We start from the raw sequence: 12,384 nt of genomic DNA on the forward strand, positions 1-12,384 counted from the left end.
TGGGTTCAGGGTACTTTCTGTCTATTCTGTAGTGTTTATATCTATCTAGATGACTAAATGACTTCACTGACCAGGGCGATATACAGCCTGGCCCCATGGATGTGGCAGGAGCACTGCTACAGCAGCAGAACACAGCTGGCTGCAGAGATAGCCCCCAGAATGGTGCAAGTCTCTGGCTGAGTAAACTGAGCATGCTGCATCATATCATAGACAGTGCACTGCTACTGTGTAAGCTGAACAAGACACTCACAAAACTGCCCTGTAAGCATATCCCGAGTCTACTCTCCTCTCTTACTTGGAAACAACTGTTTTAAGAATCATCTGAGTCCTTTTAAGGAAGACTAAAGGATTATGTCCAGCTCAAAAACAAGTCTGCTAAAGCAGGGACAGACAAGATAGGGTGTGTAGGTAGTGCTGCAATGGGCAGCCCTGTCCTGTTCCTCACTCCTTTGTGAATGCAGCTCCATTGTCTTCCCCCAGACAAAGCTTCCAGCAAACTCAAGAACAGAGGTGGTTGTGCACGAGGGCACAGGCAGTTGAGAGGGAAGAATGGAAGCAATGAATCCAACTCACCTACTGACACAGTAGAAGGCAACCAGCTTGAAGACATCCTCGAATACAAGGACAGATCCTTCCAGATACAGGACTGGTAAAAAACAAAAATGATAGTCAGCAACTGTACTCTTTAGGCTGAAGGGTAAGAAAAGCTGGTTGGGTTTACTTCACATGTCTTACAGTCTGTGATTGCCCTGCCTTTGCATGGAATAGTAATAAGAAGAGTGAAGAAGAACTGGCTTCAGACAGCCAAGCACAATGTTCTTCAGAGAAACACAGCCTGCTTCCCTGAATGGTTGCCTCAATTTGTCAGAGCATTGTGATAGTAATAGAAACAGTGGGGAGAAACAGAACAGGTCACAGCCAAGTAGTTCATTACAAGCCCATCTGTCTCTGAGAAACTGCAGATCCACTATATATATACAGGCTGCCCTTGCAGCTCTCCATGCTGCAAACTGTTTTAGTCTGGACAGACAAAGTGCACTGAAGTTATCTCCCCTGTCTTCTCCCTTCTTTGTGTTATGTAGCAACAGCAGTTTCCTCCAAATGCACAGTACAACCCCTGCAGAGCTGTCTGAGATGACCTGCCTTACAAGAGCATGCTATGGAACCGAGCAGGCCAAATCTCACGTTGTTACAGAGATTTTGGCTGCTAAACTAGGAAGAAAGTTCCCTGAGCAGTGGAGAAAAATTCACACTGACAGGCAACCCAAGGCATGGAGAAAACGATAGATCTGCAGGATCTGTCTGCAGTGCCCTTCTTTGTGCCTGCACCCCACACTGCAGCTGTCTCACTGCCCTTGGCTCTGCCTCCTGGGCCACAGCTCAGCTGTGGGCACTGACCTCAGCTACCTGAGCTCACTGACCTCAGGTGATTCAGCTTTTTCGGTGTTCATGAGTCACGGCCCCGTGAAGCCTCTTCAGCTTGTTGCCCTCCGTGGTAACCAGTTTCCCTAAAAAGCAAAGATGCCTTCGGCATCTGCTGAAGGGGAGACATTCATCTGGTTCCCAGCTCCACCTGCAGGTGGGCAGAGAGACTCTGGTTCTCCTTGTCCCACGAGCAGAGATTCCCAGAGGGAGGAAATGCTCAAGCCTTGTCCCTTTGGTTCAGCTTCACAGCTCGTTCCCCAAAGGCATTTCCTCTTTTTACTTCTCCCTTTGTCCTAGCCCAGGCTCTGCAGGTTCCCATTTTGTGCTAATACAACAATGCAGGCATTTTTTGTAAGGCACGATTCTCAGAAGCTGTTCAGTGTGTGCTGGATTAGCATGAAGGAGTCAGCCTTGCTGTGAGCACTCAGACCATACAGCAATGTGGACTTTCAAGCATACTTTGGGAAAAAACAATCCCTTTCCCTTACATTTCTCTCACAACTGGGAAAAAAATGCCTGGCAAGGTTTTTTCTTTTTTGTCTTAGTAGGAGTCATGTTGCAGTCAAGGATTTCCATTAAACATCTACAAAGAGCAATTTCAATCGTTTGAAATACATCTGCTTTGCAGCTCTAACACAGGAAACTAAAATAAAGACAAAAAACTCAGTGCTGTTCCAGAGAATTAACGAAAACCCAAGAGTCTCTGAACTCACTCGAACTTCCAGCAATTAAAGAAAGCCCTTTGTGCAGACACCAGTTCGAAGGACTTTGTTCTGAGAAGAACCACATGTTCGTTTTGGCATCCCAAGTTGCAGGTGGATGTAAACTGCACCTGTTCATGTTTACAAACACTAGCAGATTGTTCAGATTTAGTCTAATGATTGTTTCTGTGACAGAGATCTGCTATTGAGGAGCCTGAATTTTAACCAAAGATTAAATCAAACCCTTGAGCGAGAGAGGAGTATCCACATAGAAATGCCTTGTCATTGTACAGTTAAAACTCTTCCTATACTTAGTTAAACAGCATAAAATGCCACAAGTTACCAGGCACTATGCAGCCAAAGCAGTCTAATTACAAAAAAAATCATGGTACAAAGACCCAGTGGTCTCTGCTGACCCCTGGGACACAGCCTCAGGGCTCTCTGAGGAGAGGACAGGAGGGGAGGTGTTGATGCTTTTCACTGGCTGAGAACACATTGTGAGGAGCTGGGAATGCTTCTCTGACATGAGCACTGCTGCTCAGGGAGGAATCATGACACTATCACGAGGAGGATCTTATGACTTTTGCCAAAGCTACAAGCAGGCATTTTTCTGCCAGCCCGGTGTAATCCTGCTGAAAGCTGCAGGCACAAAATTCATCCGTCTCAGCTCACAAAATACACCCAGGGCACAGAAAGAACAAAAAAATCTTCACCTCTCACCAAAATAGTGGCAAAATGACAAGAACATGATGAAAGCAATAGCAAATACAGGGTGGGTTCTGTGAGCTGGACAAGTTCATAATCATAGAATGGCTTAGGTTGGAAGGAACCTTAAAGATAATTGAGTTCCCACTCTCTGCCATGTACTGACTGCCTCCCACCAGCTCAGGCTGTCCAGGCCCCATCCAACCTGGCCTTGAACACCTCCAGGGATGGGGCATTCACAGCTTCTCTGGGCAGCCGTGCCACTACCTCATCACTCTCTGAGTGAAGAATTTCTTCCTAACATATAACCTACATCTCCTCTCTTGTAGTTTAATGCCATTCTCCCTTGTCCTATCATTATTTGATTGTGTAAAAAATTTCTCACCTTCCTTCCTATAAGTTCACCTCAAATACTGGAGGTGCTCCAGCCCTTGTCAAGGCATTTTAGATTTTACCTAGTACATAGAAGCCCACTGAAAGAAGTCACCTAGGAAACCCAAGATGAAATGTGGAGACCAATGTTCAGTTCTGAGTAACCCAAAACAGCGTTACAATAATGGTAACATTTTGGGGGTTATTGAAGCATTAATAACACACAATAATCGTACTCTGTTAACCATCACTCAGTAAGTGAGCAGAACAAGGGCAAGTTACAAAATGCTATAAATAGTTGTGATTGATTTATCTTTCCTTTCACTTTACCAACACACTCTTCAGAATGTCACCTTTTGGCATTGACTAGAATCTGTCCACAAGTTTCTTTTTCTTGTTAGAGTTCCCCATCGTTTCTCTATCCAGGTGATGATGTTTTTGAGTCATACTGTCCCTGGGCATTCTGCCTTTCTCTTCCCTTTGATTTTTCCCTGCAGATTTGCATTTGCAAGTCCTGTTGTTCTGATAACATGGACAATTTCCTCTCTTCTTACTGCTTATGCAGGCTCATGGGACCCAATTACCTCATCATCTTCTTCCCTAATGGAGCTCTTAGTCCAATTCACTGTTTTTGATTTCTGTGTAATCCTTCAGAGGCATCTGAATTCAAAGGTTTGACTTCCATATTTAACAGCAGTTGCATTGACATGGGTTGACATGGGACTGCTGAGAACACAACCACCTAGAAAGTCTTGCCTCCATGTGTTTGAGATCTATCTCTTATCTTTCCAGATTATGGCTATGACATTTACTATCATGGGAGTCAGTCCCCTTTTTAATCACTCTTCTAAAATTTATGATGATAACTCCAGAGTCTTTGAACCAGACCACTCACTGGTGTTCCCTTTGACCTCCCTTGTTTGATACCCCTGTTGCCATGACATGCCTTGCACTGGCTTGGCAGCAAACAACTCTGGCTGGCTTTGCTGCTTGTCCTGCTGCCTTCAGCCCTTCTCCACTTGCTGGGAATGTGGGATCACTCCAAGGTAGAGGGTATCAACTGTCTTTCCAGACTCCAATGTTCCTGTGCCTCTAGGGTAAGTCATAAACATGGCTAGTGGCAGCAGATGCACAGGCCCAGCTGGCAGACTTGTCATGTTTTAATGAGATAACGTATGATGTAACCACTTCACATCATTTTTCTTGTTCCCTGAGCCCTTCTGGCTCTTATTCATGCACTAGGCTGGTGGTGATATTAAGTTGAAGAGTTTTAGCTAGAGAGAGGAACATTTAGATTACACTGGTAGAAGTGGTTACAGTGTTCATGATGTCTTTCTGCAACAGCTCTGTCTGCAAGTTCCTTTATGTGTCCCTGTGTTTTACTTTTTGATGACTTTCTCAGTGGTATGATATGACCTGTTTTCTTGTAAAGCATTGTCAGTATTTATCTGTTTCAAGGCTTTTTCATCTTTGCTGATGCTTCTTCCATTTTTCCATGTCTAAGATGCATTCTTTTCTCTGTTACACAGTTCTAGACTGTCTTGGGCAATGCAGGCCTATTTCATCTTTCTTGTCTCTTATAGTGACTCATTCATGAAGCTGTTGGTTGTTTTTGCTGTCTTGGTATCTTTTCTCCTCTTCTTCTCTTCTCTTCTCTTCTCTTCTCTTCTCTTCTCTTCTCTTCTCTTCTCTTCTCTTCTCTTCTCTCTCTTCTCCTCTCCTCTCCTCTCCTCTCCTCTCCTCTCCTCTCCTCTCCTCTCTCTCCTCTCCTCTCCTCTCCTCTCCTCTCCTCTCCTCTCCTCTCCTCTCCTCTCCTCTCCTCTCCTCTCCTCTCCTCTCCTCTCTCTCCTCTCCTCTCCTCTCCTCTCCTCTCCTCTCCTCTCCTCTCCTCTCCTCTCCTCCTCTCCTCTCCTCTCCTCTCCTCTCCTCTCCTCTCTCTCCTCTCCTCTCCTTCCTCTCCTCTCCTCTCCTCTCCTCTCCTCTCCTCTCCTCTCCTCTCCTCTCCTCTCCTCTCCTCTCCTCTCCTCTCCTCTCCTCTCCTCTCCTCTCCTCTCCTCTCCTCTCCTCTCCTCTCCTCTCCTCTCCTCTCCTCTCCTCTCCTCTCCTCTCCTCTCCTCTCCTCTCCTCTCCTCTCCTCTCCTCTCCTCTCCTCTCTCTCCTCTCCTCTCCTCTCCTCTCCTCTCCTCTCCTCTCCTCTCCTCTCCTCTCCTCTCCTCTCTCCTCTCCTCTCCTCTCCTCTCCTCTCCTCTCCTCTCCTCTCCTCTCCTCTCCTCTCCTCTCCTCTCCTCTCCTCTCCTCTCCTCTCCTCTCTCTCTCTTTTCTTTTCTTTTCTTTTCTTTTCTTTTCTTTTCTTTTCTTTTCTTTTCTTTCTTTTTTATTTTCCACAACAAGAAAGAGCAGAAACTTCCCTGTTTTGGACTTCTTCCAGAGTCTTCTGTTGTGCATCCAACTCATGCTTTCTCACAGGATTACAATTTTATGGTTTTCTCTAGAGTTTAATCTATTTTGGCCATGATGAAAAAATCACTGCTGGTGGCAGTTCCTGTGAAATTGAAACTAATGAATTATGAAAATGATGAAGTGTTAATGAGCTTGGGTCTAGAGTGTAAGAAAAATCTGCCTTTCAACTTTGTTCTTCACAAGATGTAATAGTATGAAGCAGAATGAAATTTTGAATATGCAGTGCAAAAAAGAAGGTGTGAAATACAGACCTCTACAGTCTTCTCACACCAGAGCTGAATGGAGCAAAGCAGACACTTTGCAAAGTGCATAGTTTTCCTGCACACTGCGTGCTAAGAAAATGGGCTGTCCTTTCACAGTCACAGGGGTCTTGGCCACTCCACTATGCTTTTGCTCATTCACGTTCCCCCATGCACAAGGGCAGTTCCTCAGTGGACACTCGTATTTTATGCCTTCATTTAAGCATAAACTCCTGCTGCTGTCTAGATCTATTGCCTCTGCTTGCAGGATGCTTGAGCAGAAATGTGCTACGGTCACTTCGCTGCTCTGTTTCCTCCTTATTGTGAATTGTATTTCAGCAGGAGCTGAGAGCATACTTCAGGTTCTCAAGGGCACTTCAAGAATAGCTAACTTTGCTGGAAAAGTGCCTCAGCTTGTTGGTGCTTTGCTTACAAGTACCCATGGTGAACAGGCTCAGCAGGCCCAGGGCACTGCCCATCCTGCCAGGGATTAAGAGCACAGAACAGTCTATCTGGCGAATGGCTGCCAAGATTCAAAGCACTTGCCAAGTCTTCACTTCATGTTTCTTTTGCAGTGCTCAAATTAGCTTCTTGAAGACTGTAGAAAACTCATGCCTGGTTTGCAATGCTCCTCTCCTTCAGCCAGAGACTAGGAAGATCCATGACTGCTTCCCATGACTAGATGTCAACACATGTTTACCCAGAGTTGTAGATGTCGCCTTGAAGAGTCCTTGAAGGACACTATTATTTGAAATTCTGGGACTTTAGTTCTTTGTAATAGTTTTCACTCTGTGTAGAATCTTGATGAAAACACATTATGATACATATGCACTATTTTTTTCCATTTACCTTGGTGAAAAGTTTATTTCATCATGTATGATGAAATAATGCAGATGCATCATGATGAAGTACAGTAAAGCTGAGGTTAATCATATAGAAAAAGGAAGTTTTTAAAATGTTTTAAAGGAAGTCATCAGAACCAGAACCACACTGCATGAGAGACTTCCAGGAAGAAGGGTAATACTTTCCAAAGGTTTGGAGTAAAGAAAGGGACTCTGAAATGTAAGATGTCAGATGGGCAGGCAATAGAAGGAAAGATTATACATCTGTTTCCAAGGGCAGCCTAATTGCCAGTCAGGTTGAAGATGGTCTTCAGATTAAAGCATTCAGTGAAGTAGATCGTAAACTCACTGACTCTGAGGGTTCTTGCTGCCCTCATCTTACTATGAGCACCTCTTATTTACCTCATTTGCAAGCCTAAATATTTGTTTACTGAGCTTTTTAACATCTTCATATGGCAAACACTGTCCAAAGGCAAAAATAAACTACAGTCTTTTCCAATTTAGCCACTGAAACAAGGACACTGGTACTATGGGTACAGATTTAGAGCTTCTCTTTTAAAACCAGCAAGCTTTTTGAGTTGTGTTCTAGTTACCAAGCAGAAGAGAGTAAGACTTTGTCTTAGACCACCATGCATAGTCACTAGCTCTGATTACATGTGCATTATTCATTCTGCATCTTAGGATTGAAACATAAGGAAAAAGGAAGCCAAAGTGAGGATTAACAAAGATAAAAAGATCCAGAAAGCTTATTTCCAACAAGCTTTCCCCACAATCCTATTGGTTTAAAAGCTGAAAATGAAGGTATCTGAATGGAGAACAGGAAGGTAACTCTTCAGGATGCTAAAAACAAAGCTTTTTAAAAATAACCACTACAGGCTAGCAGAACATTTCCAAAACAACTTGTAAACCACACAGAAAGCTGGCAGTATAACCTCTTCAAAAAAACAGCTGTACAAATCTTTTGTTTAAAATAAGCAGTGTGTCAAAGAGACACAGAACTCAGCTCAAACATGCGAGACTTGGTGAGACTTTCTGTTTTCATTGTGCATGCTTGCAATTAGAAGAGAAACGATGAACTTGCAAAACAGGTTATAAAATGTGTCCTCATACCATGTTTTACAATATCCCCCAAGCCTTCAGTTACTGCTCTTGCCAAACCATGACCTGGTCTCACGCTTCAGAGTGGTCTTCAAAGTGGGAACTCCTTGAAATCAAATCAGTTTTCAGGGTTCATAATGACAAGGTTAACAGAGTGCCTGGCCACAGACAGGCTGAATAACCTGAGGAAGATTTCCAGGACAAACATCTTAAGTGACAGAAAACATTCAGTTTCTCTTTTCAATCAAACCAAGGATGGTGGTCCAGAAAATGATGATGTCCCTGTGTTCTTGGAGGAGCCTGAGTAGAGGTGGCTTTGACCTCCATGCCAGTGGAGGTAGATGAGATCCTGCAGAAAGCAGCTGCAGAACCACACACCCTGAGCTGGAGGCAAGGGTCAGGACCAAGCTGCCCAGTTATGCTATGCCATGGGGCAGACTTGCTTCATGTTAGGCTTTTTATCTGAAGAAGATGTGTAGATGATAGTATGCCTTTCTTGTTAAAGAGAAATGTGCAAAATGGAAAATGCTGAGTCCTGGGTGATGCAGGCAGATTGTTATCCATGTTTGGGCAAGGCCAAACTAATGATAACTAGGGTAGCTCTAGCTCTTCAGAGCTGGAGTGAAGACAAACCATCAGCAGCAACAGGAACCACTAGAAAAGAAAACACTCAACAGGCTGCTCTCCTTGCTGGCAAGGTGCCTACCGCACTGAACAGCAATAATTTACTACAGGGAAAATAGGATACCAGCCTGTATCCCGTAAGGCCTCCTTGTAGGCAATTAAACTGCTTAAAATCTGAAGCGTAAGGTTAACTACATCTTCAGCCTTTCCAGCTTCCACTACTAAAAATACTCTTTTATTATTCTCTGGATATTCATTGGAAAAAAGGTAGTCTTGGACAAGTTCTTCTGCAGAGATGTATGATTTGCTTAATTGAGATAGAATTAAGGAAATAAGCACATTTTGGTGAGAGATGGGCTGAGGGAGCTTTTCACCCAAGGGCTTTGATAAATCTATTATTAATTTTCCCAGCACATTTCTGCTTTTTTTCAGGTGAGTCAGGTCCAGAGCTGACAATATTTTCATACTTTGTCTCAATCATGCAGTTCATCACGCAGTAATAACAAGACACATCTCTCTGAAGTAAAAAGCAAATATTGGCATCACTCACAGTGCAGCAGCAGAGTTCCCTGTCAGGGCATAAAGAAAGAATACAAAAAAAGCCTGAGCAACAGTGCAGGTGCCCTTGTGCTGAACAAGGCAGGGTTACAAAGCTGAGTGCTTGACAGGCAAAGACCTATCTACAGCCTTGCATATGCAGACGTGAGAGTGCTTCTTGTGACAGCAGTGTTGGCACACAGGTTACAGCTGAACTCACCTGAACACCTGGCTCCTTCCTTCCTTAGATTCAGTGCCCCTAGACTCTTCCCTGTTTGTGGTCATGAGACTGCAGTACCCTAACTACAAGTTATCGGGACTACTGATATGTTTGTTTGCTTTCCCTTCATATATATATATATGTTAAAATCACATTCTACACTTAACCTGAAGTTGAAGATGCCTGATGACCTTTCTAGCCAGTAGAGAAGTACCCAGGTTGGTTCACGAGGTGGCTGCCACAGCAGTCTCTTCTTCGTATGCTCTATCACTGAATATCACCATGGGGAATGAATATAAATAACTTTATCTTTACACTCCATAATGTCATGCTTAGCCTCTGATCTATTCAGAGGAAATCAAAACTATAAATAGAACTACCATGGTTTTCATGCTTTAGTTTACAGTATTAGGAGTTCTTTTTTCTAGTGCTAAAAGCTGCAGGGTTTCCATTGAAGGAGGTCAACCATTTTGGTTAAAGTGACCATTTGAAGAACTGGTGGAAAAAGAAATAACTGAATGTGCTTTCTGATGGGCCTTTCTGCCTCTGAGCCAGAGGCTGTCTCCAGAGGTCCAACGTGCAAAGGGGATAGGATGCACACTAACTTCTTAGATTTGCCTGCTTCAGCTGAACAGTCCCTTCAGCACTTGCTCAAAAACAACCCAGAAGCATTTCATTCTATTAACTCCATGTGATGAAGTCTACCTCAGGCTGCAGGAAGCTTGGCTCTGCAAGAAGCTGCATCTGCGGGACATTATTGGGTATTTTCATGGAAATATCTATCTATCTATCTATTTATTTATTTTCCACCATCTCCCCATAAACCTCAGCAATATTTCTCCCAGAACATGAGTCTTAAAGGGTAGGAACTTCTTTTGCTGCTCATCTGACACATCCCCATTTAGAAGTGCTATATGCCCTGAGCTCACTTGAGGATGGACTCAGCCTCACTGGTTGGTCAGTTTCCTCCCATGGGACTTTGGGTAGCCGCTAGCTCAAGACCCTACTCAAAGCTGAGGTCAGACCAAGTTGCTCGAGGCTTCATGCAGCCACATCTTGTAAACATACTGCTTTGCTTTCAGTGAAAACCTGCAAGTGCGAACTCAGGCTCCATTTTATAAGTCTTAGGGATGTGAAGTTTTAGGGACATGGATAGTGGGCATGATGGTGACAGGTTGACAGTTGGACTAGATGATCTTAGTAGTCTTTACCAACAGCAATGACTCTGTGATTAAATTCACTGTCAGGAATATGATCACAAACTTTGGTTCATTCACTTCAGCTAAGAAGCAAAAGATTCAGTGCTTCTGACCCCACTCAGTACCACAGATTTCCATCTTTCTGCCTTCAATCCAGATTAGAAGGCATCAAAATTAAAATGAATGAAATTAAAAAGAAGGAAAATGATTTTTTAAAATGAATGTTTTCATATAGCCTATTTTTCAATATATTCTGAGTCTATAGCTTGCATCTTTTAGTTTTTCCCTGCAGCTGTGAGGGTTATAAGCCTTTTCTCTGTCTGAAGAAAAAATGAAAAAAAAAAATTCTGCCTATTTCCACTCTGCTTCCTGATTCCAGCAGGCAGAGTGTTAAGAAAAAGTCTTGCAAAACTGACAAGGCTATTGCAAAAGCTGCAAACACTTCTACGGATATATTCATATTACAAATATCATATGCGCAACATTCCTCTCTCGTTAAAGAAACTAAATTTTGAGTAGGCTGCAGTGGCTGAGATATCTTCCCCTTTCTTCTCATGACCTCATCTGAGCAATACGTTAAAGGAGATGCTGTGAGAAGATACTGCTGGTCATGCTGCACCATATTAGCAATGAGGACTTTATTCTTGGAAGTTGTTCATCCCGCCTCAGCAGCATGTATTAAAAAGAAATTTTAACAAAAGAGAGTAGGGAAATCTGACATAGTGGAGAATGTCTAGCCTGACTTCTCTTCCGTGCTATGCTCAGTGGGTGCCCTCACACCACTTGTACCTGCCAACCTGCAGAGACATGAGGAGCATTTTGCAGCCCTCATGTTTAAAAGCTCTTCTGCCGTGTGCTAGTCGTGCTCACAGCCCTCACCTCAGGCTGTGTCACAGGACTAGGGCTTCCAGCAGCTTTTCTTGGAGCTAAACCTGCAAAGATGTGCAAAGTCTATCCCCACATTACTCTAATGTCCCTCTGTAAACACACTGCTGCCTTATTACTATAGCTTAATTACCATCTGTTACTTCTACTGGCCAGTCAGAACAACTGTACATGCTCCCCTTATGCTGCGTAAATGCCTTTGATCTAATTATCAAAAAGTTTTGCCATCTGTGCTTGGCAAGGAGGAATGAAAATGTAGAGGTGGCTGAAGTAACTTGGCCAACGATGGACAAATCTGGTTGTAGAGATTAGACAGGCTTTCATGGTGTTAGAGATTGCATCTAATTGGCTCCATTGAGACAAGAAACTAGGTTGTGAAAGCTTAGCCCTAAATTATCTCTTCCCTTTTCTGATTGATTTCACCCTTCCCAAAATTCTGTGTGCACAGAACACCTTTTCTTGCCTGCGTGGCTGCTTTGACTCCCCAGCAGGGCCTGCCATCCAGCTGCCTCTAGGTCTTTGTTTCTGAATGGCCAGGGTTCAGGAGGGGGATTACAAAGCTGTCAGGCTCTTGTGAATTTTCACAACCAACAGGTTTCTTTTGATCAAAGCAGACAGAGAGTGAACTAGGCAGATGAAATACCGTGTGTTTTACTTCACACATTTTAGTCAAGATTTTATAAACCTCAGCTGCCCGCCTCAAGCATTATATAATGGATCCAGCCTACGCTCCCTGTGGTGGGTTTGACTTTAAGAAAGACCAAATAAGGTGACCAGGATAGGACAGTGGATTTCTTTACCAACATCCTTTTTGCTGCCAGCCTCAAAACTTTGCCGTAATATTTAGTGATTGCTCTTAAAATGCTTTTGAGTGCAGTCCTTGACTGTATTCTTTCTGTCAGGGTATACTCGGGGTCCTCATCCCAAGCCCATACTATGTAACTAAAGTATGACTTCTGTCCATAAGCCAGAAATTAAATATAATCCACAATGTCCAACAGAATCATGTGGAATCTTTCATAGCTTTATTAGCAGAATTTTCTTTCTTACTACCTGGATATATATGTATTATTACCT

At 43.4% G+C, this 12,384-nt stretch overlaps 1 protein-coding gene across 3 annotated transcripts in view; it reads right to left on the minus strand.

Annotated features, from left to right (window-relative positions):
- RIN3 (Ras and Rab interactor 3) overlaps nt 1-12,384 on the minus strand; it is a 57,511-nt gene that overhangs the window by 21,429 nt on the left and 23,698 nt on the right. For all 3 annotated transcript variants that reach the window (XR_010623083.1, XM_065750849.1, XM_065750858.1), the window contains exon 4: nt 574-646. Coding sequence is in view for 2 of the 3 variants with exons in the window: in XM_065750849.1 (XP_065606921.1) it covers nt 574-646 (73 nt within the window). In the remaining variant the exon portion in view is untranslated. The remainder of the gene's footprint in view (nt 1-573; nt 647-12,384) is intronic.

The sequence above is a fragment of the Cyrtonyx montezumae genome, unplaced genomic scaffold, assembly GCF_038088225.1.
Source record: "Cyrtonyx montezumae isolate F1298 unplaced genomic scaffold, pur_monq_1.0 scaffold_10, whole genome shotgun sequence".
Taxonomy (NCBI): domain Eukaryota; kingdom Metazoa; phylum Chordata; class Aves; order Galliformes; family Odontophoridae; genus Cyrtonyx; species Cyrtonyx montezumae.